The sequence below is a fragment of the Meles meles genome, chromosome 5 (assembly GCF_922984935.1).
Source record: "Meles meles chromosome 5, mMelMel3.1 paternal haplotype, whole genome shotgun sequence".
NCBI classification, from domain to species: domain Eukaryota; kingdom Metazoa; phylum Chordata; class Mammalia; order Carnivora; family Mustelidae; genus Meles; species Meles meles.
This window is the reverse complement of record NC_060070.1, coordinates 101,706,235-101,729,325: the sequence shown is the minus strand read 5'-3', so window position 1 is coordinate 101,729,325 and position 23,091 is coordinate 101,706,235. Positions and strand designations below refer to the sequence as shown.

The window sequence follows — 23,091 nt, the reverse complement described above, 5'->3', positions numbered from 1 at the left end:
ATGTCTCTTAATCAGAGAAAGTATACCCTCCACTTACCCAAGGCAAATTACAACTTCTCTAGGTCTCAGTGTCCTTACCTACAAAAGGAGGGGGGGAATTGAGGGCAGGCGAGAGGCAGAAGGGGAGTTAGAAGAACACATACGAGAATCAAAACAATTGCGTTCCTGGATGGCTCAGTCTGTTAAGTGCTTAAGGGTCTGCCTTCAGTTCAGGTTATAATCTCAGGGTCCTGGGATAGAGCGCTCCCCCCCACCCCAAAAGGCTTCCTGCTCAGCAGGGAGTCTGCTTCTCCCTCTCCCTCTGCCCCGCCCCCTGCTTGTGCTCTCCTGCCTGCATGCTCGTTCTGTCAAATAAATAAAATCCTTTATTCACAAAAAGAGAGAGAGAATCACAATTAAGAGCTAAACTGTATAACAAGGTGTCTGAGAAATGAAAACAGCTTCCCTATCTTGACAAATGTGTGGATCATCACTTTTAGGGGGAAGCCCTCTCTTGGGCTCCCTTCTTCTTAAGCTTTTGACTTAAGTTATTTTTATGATAATGTTATTTAAGTATGTCTAAACATAAAACTAGGTATGTCCTCCCTGTGCTTTAGCTCTTACAAAACTAGAAGGTGAATCAAGGTAAAAATCTGACAAAAACCAATCAGAAAGAATTCAACATTAATCTAACATGACAGATGACAATGATGCAATTCTGCAGTCCTCGCATGGCTGTGTACAACGGTACAGCAATACCTCGGAGCAGGTTCCTCGCCATTCTGCCTGCCTGCGACACCGTGGGCTCTGTGACCCCCTTCAGCTACCCATCACTCTTCTCTAACAAATAGCCATGAAACCTTTGTTCATGGAACTTCCAACGATCACCTGACACAAGCACATGATTTCTGCAATAAGCCCACATCTGTTCTTTTCCCCCTTGGCTAGAAACAGTTAAGGGAGTGCTCAGTCAAACACAGATTATGACACTACTAAAGACCTTATGGCTCTACTCATTTGTGACTTCATCTAGATATATGGAATCTATGATTTTTTTAAATTATCTTTTTTTTTTAATATTTTATTTATTTATTTGACAGAGAGAGAGGTCACAACTAGGCAAAGAGGCAGGCAGAGAGAGAGGAGGAAGCAGGCTCCCCGCGGAGCAGAGAGCCCGATGCGGGGCTCTATGCGGGGCTCGATCCCAGGACCCTGAGACCATGACCTGAGCCAAAGGCAGAGGCCTAAACCACTGAGCCACCCAGGCGCCCCTTTTTTAAATTATCTTTGAAGAGAACATTAAAGTTTTCATTCTGGTTAAAAAAAAAATCATTTACAAACTCCCAGGAAAATGTTTTCCAATTCCAGCTTAAGAAACATTGTTTTATTTTTTAAAAAGGGTCTTGCCATAGTATCTACAAAAACAGACATCTTATATTTGACTGTAAGTGCTCTGAATGCATTCTCTCTATAGTCCCCAGAACAACCCTAAAAAAGCAGGTACTAAAATGGTAAGTGAGGAAACCTAGTCCTGAAAAAAGAGTCCAGGTGATGGAGCAGCATTTAAGCTATCTTATTCCAGCACCCCTGGTCTCTGCTCCTTCAAGACAAGCCCAAAGAGCCTTGGTCCACAGACTTGTCAGCTAGGGAGAATAGCTGTCCCACCCATCAGAAACTGAACTGCAGGAGACAGACCTAAATTGAAACATGGTAAATTTAAGACAAAAGGGACTTATTCCAAGTGGGAATGGATATCCTCTTAATAGGTCACAGTTGGAGATGTTGAAGTCATAGTGAGAAATTATGTTTACAATGTATAAAAATTATTTCAAAAACAGGAGACAAATGTGCCCAGCACAGAAGAAATGGAGAAGACTGGTAAGACAAGATTACTGAATTCAGAATGACTTTATGCCATGACTAGTTTCAATAGATTGGTGTACAGGAGCTGTGAGACTATAGGGAAAGGAACACAATGGCTGAGAAACAGGGGCAGACTACCCATGACATCACATGAGAAGACTCATCCATGCAACAAGCATGTGAGTGCCCACTATATACCAGACACTGTCCTAGGTTCAGCCATGAACAAAAGCATCCCTGTCCTCATGGAGCTGACGTTCTAGTTGGGGAGACAAAGAACAAGTGAGCAAGCATATAGTCTAGAGTTAGGTAGTAATAGTGCTCTAAGGGCTGGGGAAAAAATTAAGCAGGATATGAGAAAGAATGATGGAAGGGAGTAGATATTTGAGATAATGTCATCTGGCCATCATCAAAAGGCCAACTGAACTCTAATTAAGAGCAAGTAATAAGATGAAGCTCAGTTTTATAAGCTGCCTGGGCTCAACAGCATTCATTCAAAATATTTGCAGCCCATTAGATGAGGCTCTGTATTGGAGCCAGAGAGAGCACAGTAAAACACACATATGCCAAGGAATTCAACAATCCATGCACCTTGAAGGGAAAACTGATGGTGTCAGAAACACTGAGGAGGTACACAGTGGGGCGGAAGATCTTGTAGAAGTCAAAACAGCTCCACCATATCAATGACCTTTAACTTCTGAAGTGCTTTGCAGATTGAAACATCCAGATACTATGTGTTTAACCAGCTAGACAGTCCTGAAAAAAATCACTCCCAACTTGAATGTTCTCAGACTATATTAGAAAAGGATAGATGTGCAAAAACAATGAATACTGTTATGCTGAAAAAAATAAGTAAAATGGGGAAAAAAAAAAAAAAAGAAAAGGATAGATATCAGAGCAGTGATATGCTCAAGGGAAGAGAAAGAACCAAAGGAGGAAGATTTGTATCCAACTTGGCTAAATTCATTCAACAGATAAAAGCTATTTACTGAGCCAGACGTACTGGGTGCCAGGCTCTGTGCTTACTCCTAAGGATGAGCAAAAACACACCAGCACCTCAAGGAGGTTAGAGACTGTCTCTGTTAACACACATGCCACAGAGATCTAGCTGGGAGGAAGTGGGAAGGAGATGGTAGATGGGAAAGGGATGGTGAGACTATCACCTATCTGGGATCAGGCTAATTTCCCAAGCCCTCCCTGAGGAAGAGCAGCACTGAGAGGCTATCACAAGGTAGACAGCCTGTTGAGGATGGGGATGCAGATTCAGCAAAAGGTTAGGTTAGGTAAGTAGCCATCAAGCGAACTGCGATGCTCCTCCACCCCACACTCACCACATCTGTCTCCCCACAAAGCTGTGACTAGCTCCTAAGAATCATACCTTCTTTAATCTCTATATTCCCACCAACGACAAATGATGAAAGGTCAATAACTGTTTGGCAGAGGCCAGGCTTAATGATGTGAGTAAAACAAGAGGGGCCAAATAACTGAGGTTTAATGGATGAGAGAAACTGAATATGCCAGGTTCCTCCTAGGTGTCCAAAGGTGCAAAACGGGGCGTGGAGAGGGGAACGACAAGTGACTGCATCTAACCAGCTGGACAGCCTTGAAAAAGTCACTTCAAGTCTGAGTTTCAATTTGCAAACCAAGGAAGTTGGAACAAGTCAAAGGTTACAAACCTTTTCATCATTCTGAAGTCTGGATAGTGTGTGTATCTTTGCTGTTGGGGTAGGGGGTGCAGCCTTCCCCCTTGTCTGTGCTTCCAAATAAATTACAGAGAAGAGAACAGATAGCCAGCATGACCACCTTGGGGGTCTGTCAGCAAAAAGACGCCCCCTGGTGATGGGGCAGGTAAAGAGAAAGAGGTTGGAGGAGAGGGCAGGGACAGCAGCAAGCAGTGCTAATGAGCACTACAGATCTCAGAGGTGAAACAACAGCCCAAGCAAAGACTGTACCTTTGAATGAAATATCTGAGCTTTCAAGGTGGTTGTTCCTGTCTGGTTTATATACATCCAGGCACCCAGACATAATAAGTCATGAAGAAACAGGTTTTCAACAACCTAGAAACCATAAAACTAATTTCAGAGCTCTAAGAGCAATAATTACCCATAAGCAAGACCACCTTTAGTCTCTGAAAAGCATGTTTATTTACTGTATCTATAGAGTGCTATCAGACTATTTTGAGCTTCTGAGAAGTTTCCAGTTAGGATCAGTAAGGATACCTAACTCTTTCAAAACCCATAATTTCCCCTTATGAAGCTGAATTCCCCAACATTACAGGAAACCCCACAAACTTTGCAGAAGAGAGTGAAAAGCCAATCCAGTCAAAGGAAATCTTCCAATTCTACTAAAACAAACAAACAAAAATACCACAAGGAACACCAAAACATTTCTAGTTAAATAGCTTTTCACTCAATCTTTTAATAACTTCATTCTGACACACTTGAAAAGTATTAAATAATATAGTCTGTATTTCTGGTGACAGCAATGCCTAAAACTTCTAACTTAAGGCAGCAAGTGAGCTTATGACTTTCAAGTCAAATTTAAGGAAGTTAAAGGCCAGACAAAGCCATGTGTTTGGAAATGCCTGCAAAATAATAAATGCCTGAGGGAACTGGATGGCTTTTCTGCTTCTAAGCTAAATAAGCTGGGGGGGGGGGGGGGGGGGCTTCAAAGATCCTAGTGAGGATGATCTCCGTGATTACACAGAGCAAACCATCCAATTCCCCATGAACCAAGGAAAGTTAATCCAAGAATAATACTTGAAATATTAAGGAAAAGCACACTGTTCTGCTTTTTAAAACACTCGGGCAGGGCCGAAGAAGGTATCAGGTCATTTTAACAAGCCAGATCATTTGACTAGAGAGTGTTTCTGTGACAGTGCCCTGGCCTCATGATCACTAAAGGACAAGAAAGATATCTGTGTTCCAACTCCAGGCCTCGGGTCCTTCCCCCCAACTCCGAGCAGTCTAGTCTCCCTACTTCCTGCACACCTTTGGATTACTGCACGCCGACTTCCTGCACACCCTTGGATTTGCGATACCTTCCTCTTTGAGCTTTACTCAAGTTAAATTCCCGGCGCAAGTTCGAAGGTTAAAAGTTCGCAGTCGCAGACCCTCCATTAAAGCTCAATCAGCATCTGTCCCTTAACAAGTTCGGCCTCAGCCGATTGATTAATTTACGTAAACAACTCCGAAAAGGTAACGCATCACTGCAAGGACAGAAGTCAGCAGGCTGAAGGTACCCGCTTCGGGAGAGGCGGCTGCAAGACTGGCCCGTCAGGCACGGCCTCTGCTGACATTCACAGCGGCTCCTTCCACGCAACAGGTCCACGCAAGCAGGGGCCCAGCAGCGGGCACCTGCCCACAGCTCCCAAGGCACAGCTCTCCTCCTACCCGATCTCCTCCTACCCACCCCCAAATCTCGACCGGTCCCGGAGCCAAGACCCGCCAGCCAAACTACAGCACTTTCAAGCACTGCCCACCAGCTATAAGGCCCAGGGCACATTCCTCGGAAGATGCCGAGATAGTGCGACTCTCCTGAGGGCTGCCCACCTCCTCCGGACCTGTTGGAGCCAACGGGTAAGCACGCCCTGGCCAGTGACCCGGGGAATGCAGCGCAGGGAAAACTGCCCAGGGAGCGGATGCCACGCTCTGTCCTTTCACCCGGGAACAGCCGGAGCCACCTGGCTCCTCACCTGCCCGGGTATCGGGACCAGCTGTTAGTACTTAGACGTGTATCTAAACTACTTACCAGACCAGAACGTTTCCCTAGTCGCACAAGCTCCAGTGAATACTGGGAAAACAGCAAGTCGCTCACTTTGTACAAAACGACAAGAAACTTTTAATGCAGACGGTGGGGGTGGGGAAAGTAAGGGAGGAAGAAGCAGGTGAATACAGGTAGTGGTGATTCTGTGGGACCTGCGGCCTGGATCTGGAGGTGGGAGGAGAGTAGAGTGGGGAGGAGAGGGGAAGAGGGGTAGAGGGCTAGCCAGGCTCGTCGGTGTTCTCCCGAAGACTGCGCGCAGGTGAGGCCGGACACTCACCTCTGGCAGCTCGCGGAGCTGGTTGGCGTCCAGCAGCAGCTCCTCCAGGCTGCGGGCGTAGCGGTAGATCTCCTCGGGGACATAGACCAGCGAGCAGTGGCGCCTGTCGATGGTCTCCACATGACGGTTGCACCGCCACAGGGGGATGCAGTGGAACATCGCCGCCCCCGCCGCCGGGTCCCGAGCCGAGTCGCGGAGACTCGGGCTCTGAGCCCGCCCCGTCCCGCGGCTCCGCTCCGCCCGCTGTCCACTCGCACTCGTTGGCTCCCGTGCTCGCTAGCTCCTCGCGCCGGGGTTCGCGGTCCCAAACACTCCCAGGAACCTCGGGCGGGAGCCCCAGCCGCGTCCCAGCGCCCCCGCCCGCCAGCCGGTGCGTCTCCTCCCACCCTCCAGTCGCGCCGCCGCTGCCGCTACTGCCTCACGGAGCTTCCTACTCGCGGCTGCCGCGCGACTGAGCATGCGCGCCAGTGGGCGCGCGCGAGGGCGTTTCCCGGCCCGGGGGATGCTCCGCTCCGGGTTTTCCTGGAGACCCGGAGCCAGAGAGGGTCGAAACCTGTGGGCTGGGTGCACGGTGTCCCCCTACTGAGGCTGGGACTCGAGGAGCGCCGGGCCCTCCGAGGAAGCCTGACTCCAATGGAGCTTGAGTAAAGATGAAGCAGAGGAGAGATGGCCTGAGGGGAGCAGAACAACTTTGATTTTTAGTTACTTAACTCGCTCTCGGCTCCTCGCTCCCCTTCCCCAAAACAACTTTCTCTTCCGGGGTCAGGCAGGACCGCCCCCGAAGCGTACCTTGCGCGTCCTGGGCGCCCGGAGCTACGAGAGTCGGTGTGGTTTTGAGGTGCCCCGGCCACCAGCGGCCTCAGAAGTGAGCGGGCTGCCTTCAGCACCGCACCGCGTCGGTGCCCTCTGGTCCGCGGGCACCGCCTGCAGGCTGTGTAACCTGGGCGCACCTCTTCAGGAATCACTGTTTATACACTGAGTCAGAGGAAGTCCCTCTCCCCATACCATCAAAAGCATAGGAGTTAGAATCTGTAAGATTTTCATTGGCGCGGATGCACCCCATCAGGAGTGCAAATGCAAAAACGAGGTCGCCAAGGTGAGTTCCTGAGCCGGTTCTAACCTGGCCAGATGTTGACTGGCCCCTGGCAACTATTTTGGGCTAGTGAGGAGGGAGGAGTGAGGGGAGGTGGGGCAGATTGGCTGGGGGGCAGGTGAGCATCCTCCAACCAGATCCTGCGTTTCTGCACCAACACCCAGTGGTCTTGCAAAGAGAAATGGTAGCCCAAGAAGGAGTAGCTGTGGAGGACTCAGGAGGCTCACTACTGGATAATAATCGACCATTTATTCTGTCGCCCCTGATCCATTGCCACAGACTAGGACCGGAACCCAGACCACCTCTTCTCCCTATCTCCAGAAAACCAACTGGCTCCTTTACAAAGGGCTGCCGACCAGATCAAATTCAGTCATGTGGATGGATTGACTTTTGGGTCCTACTCTGACTCCCCTCTTAGCTGCCCCCAGCCCTCACACCTTTCCCTTAAAAGATCCTGCCTGTGACCTCTGCCAGACACAACGGGGCTCTCCCGCCCCCCAAGTTGCCACAGCTAAAAGCTGGAGCCATCCAATCCACTTTTCTGCAGAAGACTGAAAGCTGAGCATAATCAGTGACCAAGGGAATTTTTGGTCTAGTTTATACAAGGCATGCATGTCTACACAGACTTCCGGTTCCAGCTGCGTGCAGGACAGTTTCCCATGGGGTTAGCAAGGAGGAGGACACTTCATTTCAACTCTAGGAGGAGGACTCCTTTCTTCCCAATCAGTGAGGATGGATCTGAGTACCACTTTGTTTTTGAGCCCAGAATTCTCACCTTAACTTTCTAATTCTGGTCAATCCGTAAAATCCATTGCCAAACCCGCTCCACTCTCTTTATTGTTTGTCCTGGTGTGATTTCTACATTCTCAGGGAAGGAAAGCCACCTCAGCTTTGGACCTTAGCTACTTACTCTTCCATCATTCTCACATTCCAGAAACCCATTTTGTGCCACTGTTAGTGGAAAACTGTGGTTCCTGACTAAGAGACTGAATCTGGAATGTAAGCAAGTCATAGACTTGTCTTTGCAAGTTTTCTAACCAGTTTAAAAAACAACAAAAATAAGAAAGGCCTGGTTCCTTCACTCTAATCTTCTTTGACTTCCAGAGATTACCACACTAGATTCTTTTATTAAACACCAAATATGTTTTAAAGATATGGCTGGTCTCTTAAAAAATTGAAACCTCAATTAGTATTCCCCATGTGTCTCTGTGTGACACGTACTTGGTTTATGATTTATGGTTTATGATTATTTTTGTATCACCTTAATCCCAAGGAGATTGTGGCCTCTTGGAAAACAAGTACTGTCTCACTCATAGATCTCTATAGCGACCGCAGTGCCACACCCACATTAAATAATTGGCAAACTTCCGTTAACTGTGTGAAATCAGGGCCAGAATTCTTGACTTCCTTTGTTGCCAAGGATCTACTTAGAATTTGTCTTTTTTTTTCCCATCTTTTTTTTTTAAACCCACTGACCATAACACAGCTAATCTGCTTTGAAATTCTCCAGCTTTGGGGCTCTCAGACGATGCTATTGTTAGGCCTGCCTCTTGGTTTGTTTTTGTTTTTGATTAAGAGAATTTTTTTTATTTCATTTTATTTTTTTTCATCCTGATAAGTGTACTCTTTAATCCTCATCCCCTAATTCTCCCATCCCCACTCCCCACCCCCACCCATATCTACTCTGGTAACCATCAGTTTGTTCTCTATAGATAACAGTCTGTTCCTTAATTTCACTCTCCCCACTCATTTGTTTTGTTTGTTAAATTCCACAGATGATTGAAATCATCTGGTGTTTGTCTTTCTCTGGCTTATTTCACATAACATTATACTATCTAGCTCTATCCACTGCAAGATTTCTTCTTTTTTATGACTGAATAATATTCCATGGTATATATATATGTATACATGTATATATACATGCGTGTATATACATACATACATGTATATATACGTGCATGTATATATATGTGCACATACGTACACACATATGTATGCACGTATATGTATATATCTTCTGTATCCATTCATCTGTCAATGGACACTTGTGCTGCTTTCATAGTTTGGGTATTGTAAATAATGCTGCAGTACACATAGGAGTACATGTATCCCTTTGAAGTATACCCAGTAACGCAATTCCTGGATCATAGGGTAGTTATATTTTTAACTTCTTGAGGAATCTCCCTACTGTTTTTCACAGTGGCTATACCAGTTTGCATTTCCACTAACCGTGCATGAATCTTCCTTTTTCTTCACATCCTTAACCAACACTTGTTGTTTCTTTTTTTTTTATTTTAGCCACCCTGACAGGTGTGGGGTGATACCTCCTTGTAGTTTTGATTTGCATTCCCTGATGGTAAGTGATGAACTTCTTTTTATGTTCTGTTGGCCATCTGTATGCCTTCTTTGGAGAAATGTCTATTCATGTCTTCTGCCCATTTTTTAATTGGACTATTTTTGGGGTGTTGAGTTGTATCAGTTCTTTACATATTTTGGATACCAACCCTTTACTGGATATCTCATTTGCAAATATCCCATTCCAAAAGTTGCCTTTTAGTTTTATTGATTGTTTCCTTCGCTGTCCAGAAGGTTTCTATTTTGATGAAGTCTCAATAGTTTATTTTTGCTTTTGCTTCCCTTGCCTCAGGAGACATGTATAGAAAAATGTTGCTGCAGGTGATGTCGGAGAGATTACTGCCTATGTTCTCTTCAAGGATTTTTATGGTCACCAGTCTCACATTTAGGTCTTTAATCCATATTTATTTTTGTGAATGGTGAAAGTGGTCCAGTTTCGTCGTTTCGCAACTGGGTGACCAGTTTTCCCAAGACCATTTGTTGAAGAGACTTTTTTTTCCCATTGTATATTCATTCCCCCTTTGTTGAAGAGTAACTGATCATGTGATTATTGATTTATTTCTGGGCTCTCTATTCTATTCTGCTGATCTGTGTATTCATTTTTGTGCCAGTACCAGACTGTTTTAATTACTACTGCTTTGTAATATAACTTGAAATCTGGAATTGTGATACCTCCAGCCTTGTTTTTCTTTCTCAACGTTGCTTCGGCTCTTCAAGGTCTTTTGTGGTTCCATACAAATTTTAGGATTGTTTGCTCTAGTTCTGTAAAAAATGTTGTTGGTATTTTGATAAGGATTGCATTAAATTTGTAGATTGCCTTGGGTAGTATAGACATTTTAACAATATTTGTTCTTCCAATCCATGAGCATAGGATGTTCTTCCATTCTTTGTATTGTCATCAATGTTTTATAGTTTTCAAAGTACAGTTTTTTTACCCCTTTCATCAAGTTTATTCCTAGATATTTTATTGGTTTTGGAGCAATTGTAATTGGTATTGTTTTCTTTTTTTTTTTTTTCTTTTTTTTTTTTTTTTTTTTTTTTTTTTTTTTTTTTTTTTTTTTTAAAGTTGAATCACTATGTTATACATCTGAAACTAATATAACATTATGTGTCAAATATCCTCAAATAACTTTTTTTTTTTTTAAAGATTTTATTGATTTATTTGACAGAGAGAGATCACAAGTAGACAGAGAGGCAGGCAGAGAGAGAGACAGGGAAGCAGGCTCCCTGCTGAGCAGAGAGCCCGATGCGGGACTCGATCCCAGGACCGTGAGATCATGACCTGAGCCGAAGGCAGCGGCTTAACCCACTGAGCCACACAGGCGCCCCTGGTATTGTTTTCTTAATTTCACTTTTTTTTTTTTTCAAGTAGGCTCTATGCCCAGTATGGAGCCCAACATAAGGCTTGAACTCACAACCCCAAGATTAAGACCTGAGCTGAGATCAAGAGTTGGATGTGGGGTGCCTGGGTGGCTCGGTCAGTTAAGCATCTGCCCTTGGCTCAGGTCCTGATCCCGAAGTACAGGGATTGAGTCCTGCATCGAGCCCTACATCAAGCCCCACACTGGGCTCTGTGCTCAGTGAGGAGTCTGCTCCTCCCCCACTCATGTTCTCTTACTTATTCTCTGAAATAAATAAATAAAATCTTTAAAAAAAAAAAAAAAAAAGGAAGAGTCAGATGCATAACTGACTGAGCCATCCATGCACCCCTCTTAATTTCACTTTCTACTGCTTCATCATATTGTGTAGGAATGCAGCAGATTTCTGCACATTGATTTTATATCTTATGACTTTACTGAATCCATTTATCATTTCTGATAGGTTTTGGTGGAATCTTTAGGGTTTACTACATACAGTACTGCCTAGAATTTGAAACATCAATCTGGCAAGAGAGAAAAAAATGAAAATAAGGGAACCAAGTCTTTATGCTGAAGAATTTTAGGCTTTCCTTATTGATATAATTTCTAGCATTGTTCCCCATATACAAATGTCTTGATTGTGTTGATGGTTGCATGTGTGTATACATTTAGCTCATCAAACTATACTTTTAAAATGGGAACTTTTTATTATATAAAATTATTAATAAAAGTTTTAAAAGTTAATAAATAATATACAGGTAAATGTATTTAAGAGACAGTCTTAAATTACTTCTAGGACTAGGAATCATATTGTGTCATTTATTTAATGCCCACTTGTTGTGCTAGTCACTGACTTAATTTTCTGGGGAGATAAGAAGGAATAAGACAGAGTTTTCAGTCTTACTAAAAGAAAGGCAGTTATCCAGGGAATTATAATAATCATAGTATAATTTTTTTCTTAATCTGGGGAGTCTAATCTTTATCCTATAAACGGTCTCATGGGTGGCCCTCTGAGTTGTTTATATGCAAGTCAAATAAGCAAATTAAATCTTACTTTATGCAATGCTGGACACAAGGAAGAAATTTGCAATACAATCCCACAGCCCTCTGGGAGAGGAAGCACTCACACCCTAACCTCTGTTTCTTCAAATTTGAATTTAAGGACATTTTCTAGAGATTACATATCACCGATAGAAAGGAAGGACACTCAAACCATTCAAAAAACATGAGAACCTACACAGTCTCATGGGTAAATCAATGTGGAATTCAACAATCTATATAATCAGAAGTGAAGTTGCCAGTCTGATTTCTCTGATTTTCTTCTTGCTACTAAATTAAAATTCCACCCCACCCCCCATTCCTGGCTTTTTACTTGGAATGTTTAGCCGTTTAACATTTAATATAATTACCAGCTGACTCTTGAACAATGCAAGGGTTAGGGGCACCAACCCCTTCATGGTGAAAAATGTATGCATAACTTCTGATGTCCCCAAAACTTAACTACTAATAGACTTCTATTGACCAGAAGCCTTACTGATAAACATTCAATTAACAAAGATTTTGTATATTTATTATATGCTGTATTCTTACAAGAAAGTAAGCTAGAGTAAAGAACATATTATTAAGGAAATCATAAGGAACAGGAAATACATTTATAGTGTGGGTCACATTTTCCTGTCTCTTAAATATGCCTAGTAATTTTCATTCGTATCCCACACATTATGAATGATAGAATCTCTGGATTCAGTTAAATTACTTCAAAGAGTATTGACTTTTTGTTTTAGGACACAACTTCAAACTCTTATGTCTTAGTCTCTTCAGGCTGCTATAACAAAAATACCATATACTGGATAAGTTATAAACATCGGAAATTTATTTCTTACACTTCTGGAGGCTGGACATCTACGATCAATGCAGCACTAGATTTGTTGTCACATGAGGACCTGCTTCCTGGTTTCTAGATGTTTTTGTTTTCACTCTGTCTCTACACATTACAAAGGGATGAGGGAGCTCTCTGGGCTCCCTTTATAAGGATATTAATCCCTTGAGGTGGGACACATATTTGGCCTATAATGTCTTATTTTCTTTGTGATGGATGGCAGCTGAAATTTTATATTCAGTTACTTTATTCTTAATGGTGCTGCTTCAAACAGAACTGCACATGCATAGTTTAGGGGTCATGGGTGGAGTTTTTATGCAGAATTTGAAGCTTCTCCTCTCCCTCAGTTCTTTCCAAGGTTTCCTTCTCTCACTTCCCAACTGCCATGGTCTCTCATGGTCACAGTACCTCAAGGCAGTCAGATTGCTATGAACGTTGCCTGTTTTAATTTATTCTTTAAATTTTAGTCCTTTTATGTAGTATAATGTCTATACTCACCAAAGCCATAAAAACAGAAAATTCATGCATGGTATTTGCTTCTTCCAAGTGTATAGTCCCCTTCAGTTCCTGCTTGTTTTTTGTCACTCTCTAGTACATTCAGATAGTTTTTTTAAAAAAAATAGTTTGTCTAGCATTATAATTATTATCTATGAAAAAGTCTGATAGTAGCCACTCGGTCATTACTGAAAGAACACTAGTCCTTGATTTTTATTAATTATAATCATTTATTTATTCAGCTTCACAGATTGTAATAGTATGTAGAAAATCCAAAATTCCATATTATAGAGATTTTAATCTACTCCTCCATTCAGTGAAGTTACAAATGAGCAGCTTGAGTTTCGTTTGCTTTTCTATTTTTCTCAGTCTCCTAATAAATGTGCTAATGATGAGTCTAATATTGAACAACATTTTGCCTTGGTGGAAATGGGCCAAACACTAATCTGTCACATGGGTGGTGTAAAGAACTCATGATTTTGCATCAAATTCTTGCATCTGCCACTACTAGGGATTAGATCGTAAGTGAATCGTATTAACTCCAATATCCATTTCTTTATTTATTTCTACAAAAGACATGAAAACTGCCACCCTCAAAAAGCTGTTGAGAGGACTAAATTAATGTAGTGGGAAGAGCTTTCTGTGCTGTAGAAAACTGCACATTGGGCATTAGGCATTGCCAATACCCTTTTCTCAGTTACCGGCAGAAAGCCTAAGATGTGAGTACCCTATTTGGGAAAATAGTATGGTGGATTAGTAGAAATGAGACTGTAAAAGTATTTCAACATGAGTGAGAGTACATCAGGGGAGCCCAGTCAAAACAACGCCTGCCCCTGAACCCACCTCCCTCACCCTCCCCTACACCACCCCCCCACCCCACCCCCCCCCACCCCCCCCACCCCGCCTCTGCTTCATAGCCTCTTTCTCCAATAAAACTGAAAACGTGAAGGATGAAGCCTAGAGGAGGCTTATAAGCAGTCTTTCCTCAGGTTGTGTCAATGCTTTACATTTGTATAATGTTTTATAGTTCAAATGAACTAGCAACATCCATTATCTTAATTGATCAAAATATATCCTTTAGTCATTTAAATAAACACAGATGCCTCATTTCTTTTCCACATTGATTTACAAAGGGTTTTAGGAGATCATACAGATCAGTCTTGTTCTAGATCACCTTTATTTTGTAGTTACAGTTCTTAAAATACGAATTAAATCAATACAGACACAAAGTTTTCATCTTAGGCCAACAACTATTTTATGAAAATAAGAAAAAAAGATATCAACAAATGTAAGTGTGCCCTTTCTACTGACCAGTGCCATTCAGACAATTCAAATACCACTACTAATAAGTGTTGATCAGTTAACTAAAACCTAAAGGATGCCATGTCTCTCCAGTTAAAATTTCACCCATAAAATTTGGATTGTAAGAGGAGCAAAGGATATCTCATTGTGGTTTTGATTTGTATTTCCCTAGTGGTTAGTGATGTTGAACCCCTTTTCATGTACCTGATGACCATTTTGATGTATTCTATAATAAAATGTCTGTTCAGTTCCTCTGCCCATTCTTTTAATCAAATTGTTTGCTTTTTTATTATTGAGTTATGCAAGTTCTTTATATATTTTGGATATTGATTCTTTATTGAATATATCATTTATGAGTAGCTTCTCCCATTCAGTAGGTTGCCTTTCATTTTGTTGATGGTTTTCTTCACTGTGCAAAAGCTTTTTGTTTTGGTGTAATCCTATTAGTTTATTTCTTCTTTTGTTTCCCTTGCCTCAGGAGACATATCTAGAAAAATATTGCTAAGGTCAATGTCAAAGAAATTACCTCTTATGTCTTTTTCTAGGAGTTTTATGGTTTCATGTCTCACATTTAGATCTTTAATCCGTTTAGAGTTTATTTTTGTATATGATATATAATAGTGATCCAGTTTCATTCTTTTTCATATTATTATCCAGTTTTTCCAGCACCATTTCTTAAAGAGACTGCCCTTTCCCCATTGTATATTCTAGACTCCTTTGTTGTAATTTAATTGAGCATATATGCATGAGTTTTTTTTCTGGTCCCTGTATTCTGTTCTAATAATCTATGTGCCTGTTCTTAGCCAATACTGTATTATTTCAATTACTATAGTTGTATAATATAGTCTGAAGCAGGAACTTTGATTCCTCTAGCCTTGTCTTTCTCAAGATTGCTTTGGCCATTTGGGGTCTTTTGTGGTTCCATACATATTTTAGGATTGTTTTTACTATTTCTGTGAAAAATATAATTGGAATTTTGATAGGAATTGCATTGAATCTGTAGATTCCTTTGTTAGTTTAGACATTTTAGTAATATTCTTTTAATCCATTAAAAGAGAATATATTTCCATTTATTGTGTCTTCTTAAATTTCATCAGTGTCTTATAGTTTTCAGTGTATGGACCTTTCGTCACTTAGTTAAATTTGTTTTTTTTTTCTTTTTGTTGCAATTGTAAGTGCGATTGTTAATTTCTCTTCCTTATGGTTGTTAATGTATAGAAAGACAACTAATTTAGTCTGTTGATTTCATATCCTGTATCTTTACTGAATTTGTTAGTAATTCTAACAGTTTTTTTTATGAAATCATTAGTATTTTTTATATGTAGAATTATGTCATCTGCAAACAGAGACAGTTTTCTGGCTTTTCTGATTTGGATGCCTTTTATGTATTAGTATTATTATTATTATTATTTGTATAGTAGTTCTGGCTAGATCTTTTGATGCTATATTGCATAAAAGTGGTAAGAGTGGCCATTCTGGTCTTGTTTCTGATCATAAAGGAAAAACTTTCAGTTTTTCACCATTGAGCATCTGTGGGCTTATCATATATGGACTTTATTATGTTGAAGTATGTGTCCCCATACCCAGTTTGTTGAGCACTTTTATCAGGAATGGATATTGAATTTTGTCAAATGCTTTTTCTGCATCTGTTGAGATGATTATATGGCTTTTTACCCTTCATTTTGTTAATGTGGTATATCACACAGATTTGAGTATTGAACCATCCTTGCATCCCTAGACAAAATCCCTCTTGATCATGGTGTATTGTTGAATTTGGCTAATATTTTGTTGAGGATTTTTGCCTCTCTTTTCATAAGGGATATTGACCTATAATTTCCTTTTCTTATATTGTCAGGGTAATATTGCCTCATAAATTGAACTTTGGAAGAGATTGAGAAGTATTGGTATTAGCTTTTCATTAATTGTTTGGTAGAATCCACCACTGAAGCAGTCTAGTCCTGGACTTTTTTGTTATTGGAAGGTTTTTGATTACTGATGCAATCTCCTTACTAGTCTTTGGTCTGTCCAGATTTTTTATTTCCTCGTGATTCAGTCTTGGGTAGGTTGTATGTTTCTGGGAATGTATCCATTTCTTCTAAGTTGTCCAATTTGTTGACATGTAATTGTTCATAATTGTCTCATGTGATCCTTCTGATTTTTATGATATTAGCTGTAATGTCTCCTCTTTCATTAATAATTTTGTTTATTTAATTCTTCTCTCTTTTTTTCCTAGTAAGTATAACTATAGATTTGCCTATTTTTTTTTATCTTTTCAAAAAGCCAGCTCAGGGATACCTGGATGACTCAGTCATTAAGCATCTGCCTTCAGCTCAGGTCATGATCCCAGAGCTATGAGGCTCCACACTCAGTAGGGAGTCTGCCTCTCTCCTTTTCCCTCTCCCTCTGCTCTTTTTCCTGCTCTCACACACACTCTCTCTCTCTAAAATTAATTAATTATTTATTTTTAAAAAGCCAGCTCTTAGTTTCCTTCATCTTTTCTATTGTGTTTTTAATCTCTATTTCTTTTATTTCCACTCTGATCTTTATTATTTCCCTCCATCTACTAACTTGAGGTTTTGTTTGTTCTTCTTTTTCTAGTTCCTTGAGATATAAATTTAGATTATTTGAAATCTTTTATTTTTCATACTGTAGGTATTTATTATTATGAACTTCCTTTGTAGAACTGCTTCTGCTGTATCCTGTATTTTTGTGTAGTGTACTTCCATTTTTATTGTCTCGAGTAATTTTTTATTTTCTTTTGATTTTTCTTTCACTCATTATATGTTGAGTCGCATGTGGTTTAATCTCTACATGTTTGTGAATTTTTGGTTTCTTTTAAAATTGATTTCTAGTTTCATACCATTGTGGTCAGAAAGGATCCTGCTATGATTTCAGTCTTCTTAAATGTATTAGTATTTGTTTTATGGTTGAATATATGATCAAAACTGGAGAATATTCCTTATCCACTTGAAAAGAATGTGTATTCTGCAACTGTTGGATGGAATGTTCTATAAATGACTGTTAAGTCGATCTGATCTAACATGTTTAAGTCCAGTGTTTTCTTATTGTTTGTCTCTCTGGATGATCTATCCATTGTTAAATGCATTGAAGTCCTCTACTATTATTATATTGCTATCTATTTCTTTCTTCAAATCTTTATCTAGATCTCTGTTCACATTTGCTTTACATATTTAGGTGTCCTTATGCTGGGTTGTTAAACACAACTGTTACATCATCATGTTAAATTGACCCCTTTATCATGATATAATGACTTCCTTTGTCTCTTATTACTTTGGCTTAAAGTCTGTTTTGTCTGATATAAGTACAGTTATCTCTGCTTTTCTTGGTTTCCATTTGCATGAAATATCTTTTTCCATCCTTTCATTGTCAGTTCACATGTGTCTTTGAAGTTGAATTTCTTTTAGGCAGCACACGGTTGGGTCTTGGTTTTTTGTTTTGTTTTTGTTTTTTTCATACAGCCACTTTATGTCTTCTGATTAGAGAATTTAGTCCATTTACATTTAAAGTAATTGTTGATAGATATGGATTTACTATTGCTATTTTGTTAATTGTTTTTGTTAATTATTTTCTACCTGTTTAGTAATTCTTTTGTTCCTTTCCTCTTGTTCTCTTTCTTTGTGAATCAATTATTTTCTGTAGTGATATGCTTAGATTCCTTTATCTTCTGTGTAACTGCTGTAAGTTTTTGCTTTGTGGTTATCACGAGGCTTACATAAAGCATCTTATATTCATAATAGTCTCTTTTTAGGTGATAACAACTTAAAACACAATCTAAACCTTCACATTTTTACTCTCCACTGCCCACATTTTTGTGTTTAGTGTCAAAATACAGGTCTTTTTTATCTTGTGTATCCCTGAACAAATTATTATTGTTATTTTTAATACTTTTGTCTTTTAACCTTCACATTAGATTTATAAGTGATTAACAACTGTCGTTACGATATTAGAGTATTATAAACTTAACTATATGTTTATTTTACCAGTGAGGATTATACTTTCACATGCTTTCCTCTTACTGACTAGTGCTCTTTCATTTCAGCTTAAAGAAGTCCCTTTAACATTTCTTGTAAGACTGGTCTAATGGCAATGTACTCACTCAGCTTTTGTTTGTCTGGAGTAACTCTTTATTTCTCCTTCATTTTTGAAAGACAACTTTGCTAGATAGAGTACACCTGATTGGCAGTTTTCTTCTTTCCATTTCTTTCAGCTTTTTCAAAAAATATATTGTGCCACTTTCTTTAGGCCTGTAAAGTTTCCACTGAAAATTCTCATGATAGCCATCTTATAAGGATTCCTCTATACAGAACAGGTTGTTTTCCCCTTGCTACTTTTAAGACTCTTTTCTTGTCTTTAATTTTTGACAGTTGAATTTTAATGTGTCTTGATGTGGGTCTTTTTTGATTCGCCTTATTTGAAATATTCTGGGTTTTCTGGATTGGATGTCTGTTTCTTTTGCAGGTTAGGGAAGTTTTCAGCCATTTCTTTTCTCTTCTTTTTCTCTTTTTCTTTTTTTCTCCTTTTCTTTTTTTTTTTTCCTCCTTTTCTTTTTTTTTCCCCTCTCTTTTTTTTAAAAGACTTTATTTATTTATTTATTTGTCAGAGAGTGAGAGAGCACAAGCAGCGGGAGTGTCAGGCAGAAGGAGAAGTAGGCTTCCCACTGAGCAGGGAGCATGATCCAGGACTCAATCCCAGGACCTTGGGATCATGACCTGAGCCAAAGGCAGATGATTAACCGCTGAACCACCCAGGCATCCCTCAGCCATTATTTCTTGAAATAAGTTATCTGCCTGCCTCTTTCTCTTTTCTTTTTCTGGGACCCTTATAAAGTGGAAAAGTGGTCCATTGGATGTTTTCCCTTAACTTACTTAGGCTATTTTCGTTCTTTTTTCTTTTTGCTCTTCTGATGGGATAAATTCCACTGCACTGTCTTCAATGGCTTTGATCCTTTTCTCTGCTTCATCTCATCTGTTGCTGAACCCCCTCTATTGGATTTGCATACACATATACTATAACTATAGTTCATTTGACAGACTTACTTTAGATTTTTAAGTCTCTTAAGTAATGTAAAAAAAATAAGAAATTCACAAGTAAAAACTTAAACTAATTCTCTTCCAGATCATAAAGTATAATTATTAATAAAAGCTACTGAATTAAGAATTCAATGAATCTCAGCCCTAGCTCTTCAACAAAATAACGTTGGCCATCAAAAGATTAACCTCTTTCATTCCTGTTTTTCACCCTAAGTGGAGCAGATGGGGTAACAAAGTATATAAGGTCTCTGACAACTCTAACAGGACTAGGATTATACTTCTTCCTCAAAATCTTCTCCTTAGTTTATCTTTTAGTGAACGTAAATGGCACAAAGTCCATCATAAGTAAGTGATCCTATCACGTTTTCGTTTTTATAAACATTTCCCTTTCATGATTCACAACCAGTGCACCCGTTTTTCCATTATCACTTTTTCTCTTCCCCTTCCCAATGCAACTATCATCATCAAATCTTTTTGTCTCAAAATGTGTACCTGCTCATGGCTCCTTATATTTCTTTCTTTAACTATTCATCTGGCTCATTTCTGTCTACTTTCCTGGGAAAGAACATTTCAAAAGCAGAAATTATTTAGTTTAATAGACTTATCAGCAGTCATAGGCAATCCAAATAATTAAATACTATCTCTAATAAAATAGACTCTCAATAATTTATAGAAATGGAAGAATGCAAATTGTCAAACTGTTATTATTGAATTTACCTTTTTAATATCCAAGCAGACTATATTTATGTAAAATATGGGTTTTAATATTTATACAATAAGGTTTTAATATTTGTAATACTTATTTAATATTTTGATATATTTTACTAGTTATTATTCATATTTTTGCATTTATATAATCCTTCTCCTAAGACTGAGAAGACACAAATATCAAATTTGATCCATGTCAATTCCTCTTGGGAGGTTAACATAATTAGGCAATGCAATGACTAAGAGCAGCCACCAGGAGAAAGGGGGAAAACGAGCCAAGATCATCCCAAGGCAGGATACTTCACTCAAGGGAGGTAGCTGGAGCTATGACTTAATTGGGAATAAAAAAAACAGGTTGCCCTCCAAATATGGGGCTGGGAGTAATGTTTATATTTCACCATGACTACCTACCTGATCTTTGCTGCTCTCTGAGGGAGGAAGCTAGAATGTGTGTGTGTGTGTGTGTGCACATTTGTGCATGTGTCTATAAACCAAAGAGGGGGAAGTGGGTGGAAAATGTACCAAGGATACAGCCAACAGGGAAATGGTTTTTTTTTTTGTTTGTTTGTTTTTGTTTTTTTAAAGATTTATTTTTTTGACAGATAGAGATTACAAGTAGGCAGAGAGGCAGGCAGAGAGAGAGAGAGAGGAGGAAGCAGGCTCCCAGCCAAGCAGAGAGCCCGATGCGGGGCTCGATCCCAGGAGCCTGGGATCATGACCTGAGCCGAAGGCATAGGCTTTAACCCGCTGAGCCACCCAGGCGCCCCAGGGAAATGGTTTTTAAGAAACAAACCAACTGGGCTCCTGGGTGGTTCATTTGGTTAAGCAACGACCTTCGGTTCAGGTCATTATCCCGGTGTCCCAGGATCAAGTCCCGCATCAGACTCCCCGCTCCACAGAGAGTCTGCTTCTCCCTCTGACCTTCTCCCCTCTCATGCTGTCTCTCACTTTCTCTCTCTCAAATAAATAGATTTTTTAAAAAAAGAAACAAACCAACTTAGAGGAAAAGTATAATTATGCATAGAGTGGGAAATGAAAGGTACTGATAACATGATAACTTGTAGGACTATGAAAAGAAATCACTATTGTTACTATTTTTATGTTGAGTATGTTGAAGCTATTACTGGTATAGCCAGTTACCTGCTTAGCAAAGTGTATGTTTCCAAAGTGTGTAAGTTCCTTATGTAAACAGGACTTTCTGTAAAAACTTTTCCAGAAAATCAGTGAAACAGTTGGGCACATCACAATTCCTAAGCTAGCTCTCTACAATATTTAAACCATGTAGGTAGACAGACTCTCATATGGCCCCAATTATCTCCACATCTTGATATTCATGCTCTAGATTATTCCTTCCTATAAAAAGACTCTGAATGGCTTCCATCTTGGGTGCTCTCTCTCGTTCTCTTGGATTGTTTCCTCTGGAGAAATCTAGCTGCCAAGGCCTGAGAGCCCTGTAGAGAGGTCCACATGAGTAAGCTTGGCAACAAATCTTCTGAAGCATGTAAATAGCCACATGAGTGAAGTTGGAAGCAAATACTCTCTCAGTTGAGCTTTGAGATGACTGCAGGTCTAACTGACATCTTGACTGTCAGTTATCTTGACTACACCTCCTGAGAGACTGAACCAGAACCACCTGCTAAACTGTTCTCAAATCACTGATGTACAGAAACTTTAAGAGAGTAAATACTTATTGTGTTAAGCTGCTAAGTTTGGGGTAATTTGTTGCAAAGTAATAGAAAACTAATGCAAACCAAAACAGGTAACACATAACATAGCTGAAATGCTGTATGAGGTGCAACTGAAGTAGTCAGAATCAAGGTAGGCATAGCGTTATAGAGGACCCACATGAAGAGTGCTCACGAAGCACCTGTATTGTTCTAGGCACAAAGCCAGGCACCTTACAGACACATCTTAGGTTATCCTCATTACACTGTAATACTGGAATCATTATCCCCACATCACATGTGAGTAACCTAACATTCTGAGGGATTAAATACTTTGCCTAACTTTATACTGCTAATAAGTAGCAGATGCTGGGTTTTGAACTTTCTCTCCCCCATCTTCCATATACATATGGATACGGAATAACTCCATAGTTCCTGCTTCTGTTACAACCCTAATTGCAATGAATAAAACAAGCAGATACCTCATAACATTGATAATGAGTGCAAATGCACCCAGCTGAGCCTTTCAGACATAGACCTAACATTTTATGTGATCACAGCTGAGGTAGTATGAGTAGAGCGCTGTGGGAACATGAAGAGAGCAACTGCTGGTAGCATGGTTGAGGATGTAGTGGGGGAAGAGGATGGAAGGAAAATCCCACAGAGGGGATTACATTAGAAATGAACAGCACAGCTTCTCTGTTGCCCCTGGCAGGGCCTGGGCTCTGGAATCAGACTGACAAGGGTTCAGACCAGTTTTTGGCTCTGTGACCCAGGCAAGTTACTTCTTGCCACCATAGTTTCTTTATCTATATTGATTAAATGAGGCAATGCATATAAATTGCTTGGCCGAGGGCCAGATATATAGCAGACATAGATGTTCACAATTAATAATGCTATTGTTTTCTCTTCAAAACTGACTTTCTTTTCATGAATGTGTTATTACTGGTATTACCTTTTACACTTATCAGTCTGAGTGATTTTTTTTAAGGGGGAAAAATAGCTCCCTATGCTAATCGGGCAAGAGTTGAAGGGAGAAAACAAAGAGAGACACTATGAGAAAAGGAAAAGGTGGGTGAAAACAAACTGTGTGTTATTGGGAGGTAATGATTGCATGAGGCCAATGACTGTCTCTGGGAACAGAGGCAAGGACTCTCTCTGTGGGGAGTAAAGACTATGCATTTTTCATTTTGTCACAACACCATCGGGTCTACAGTCCTTCAGAGAGTGTACAATGAACTCATTCATTCTTGCATTCAGCAGATACTATGGAAACGCCTTGTGCACCATCAGGCTTCCGTG

At 40.1% G+C, this 23,091-nt stretch overlaps 1 protein-coding gene across 3 annotated transcripts in view; it reads right to left on the bottom strand.

Annotated features, from left to right (window-relative positions):
• LRRC1 (leucine rich repeat containing 1) overlaps positions 1–6,293 on the bottom strand; it is a 138,932-nt gene extending 132,639 nt beyond the window's left edge. The window contains exon 1 of one of the 3 annotated variants that reach the window (XM_046006662.1): positions 5,885–6,293. In XM_046006662.1, coding sequence (XP_045862618.1) covers positions 5,885–6,043 — 159 coding nt within the window. In that variant the 5' untranslated portion in view covers positions 6,044–6,293. Of the gene's footprint in view, positions 1–4,882; positions 4,904–5,884 lie in introns of those variants that run through there. The other 2 variants (XM_046006664.1, XM_046006665.1) reach the window with 2 other exon arrangements.
• Between the last annotated feature and the right edge of the window lie 16,798 nt (positions 6,294–23,091).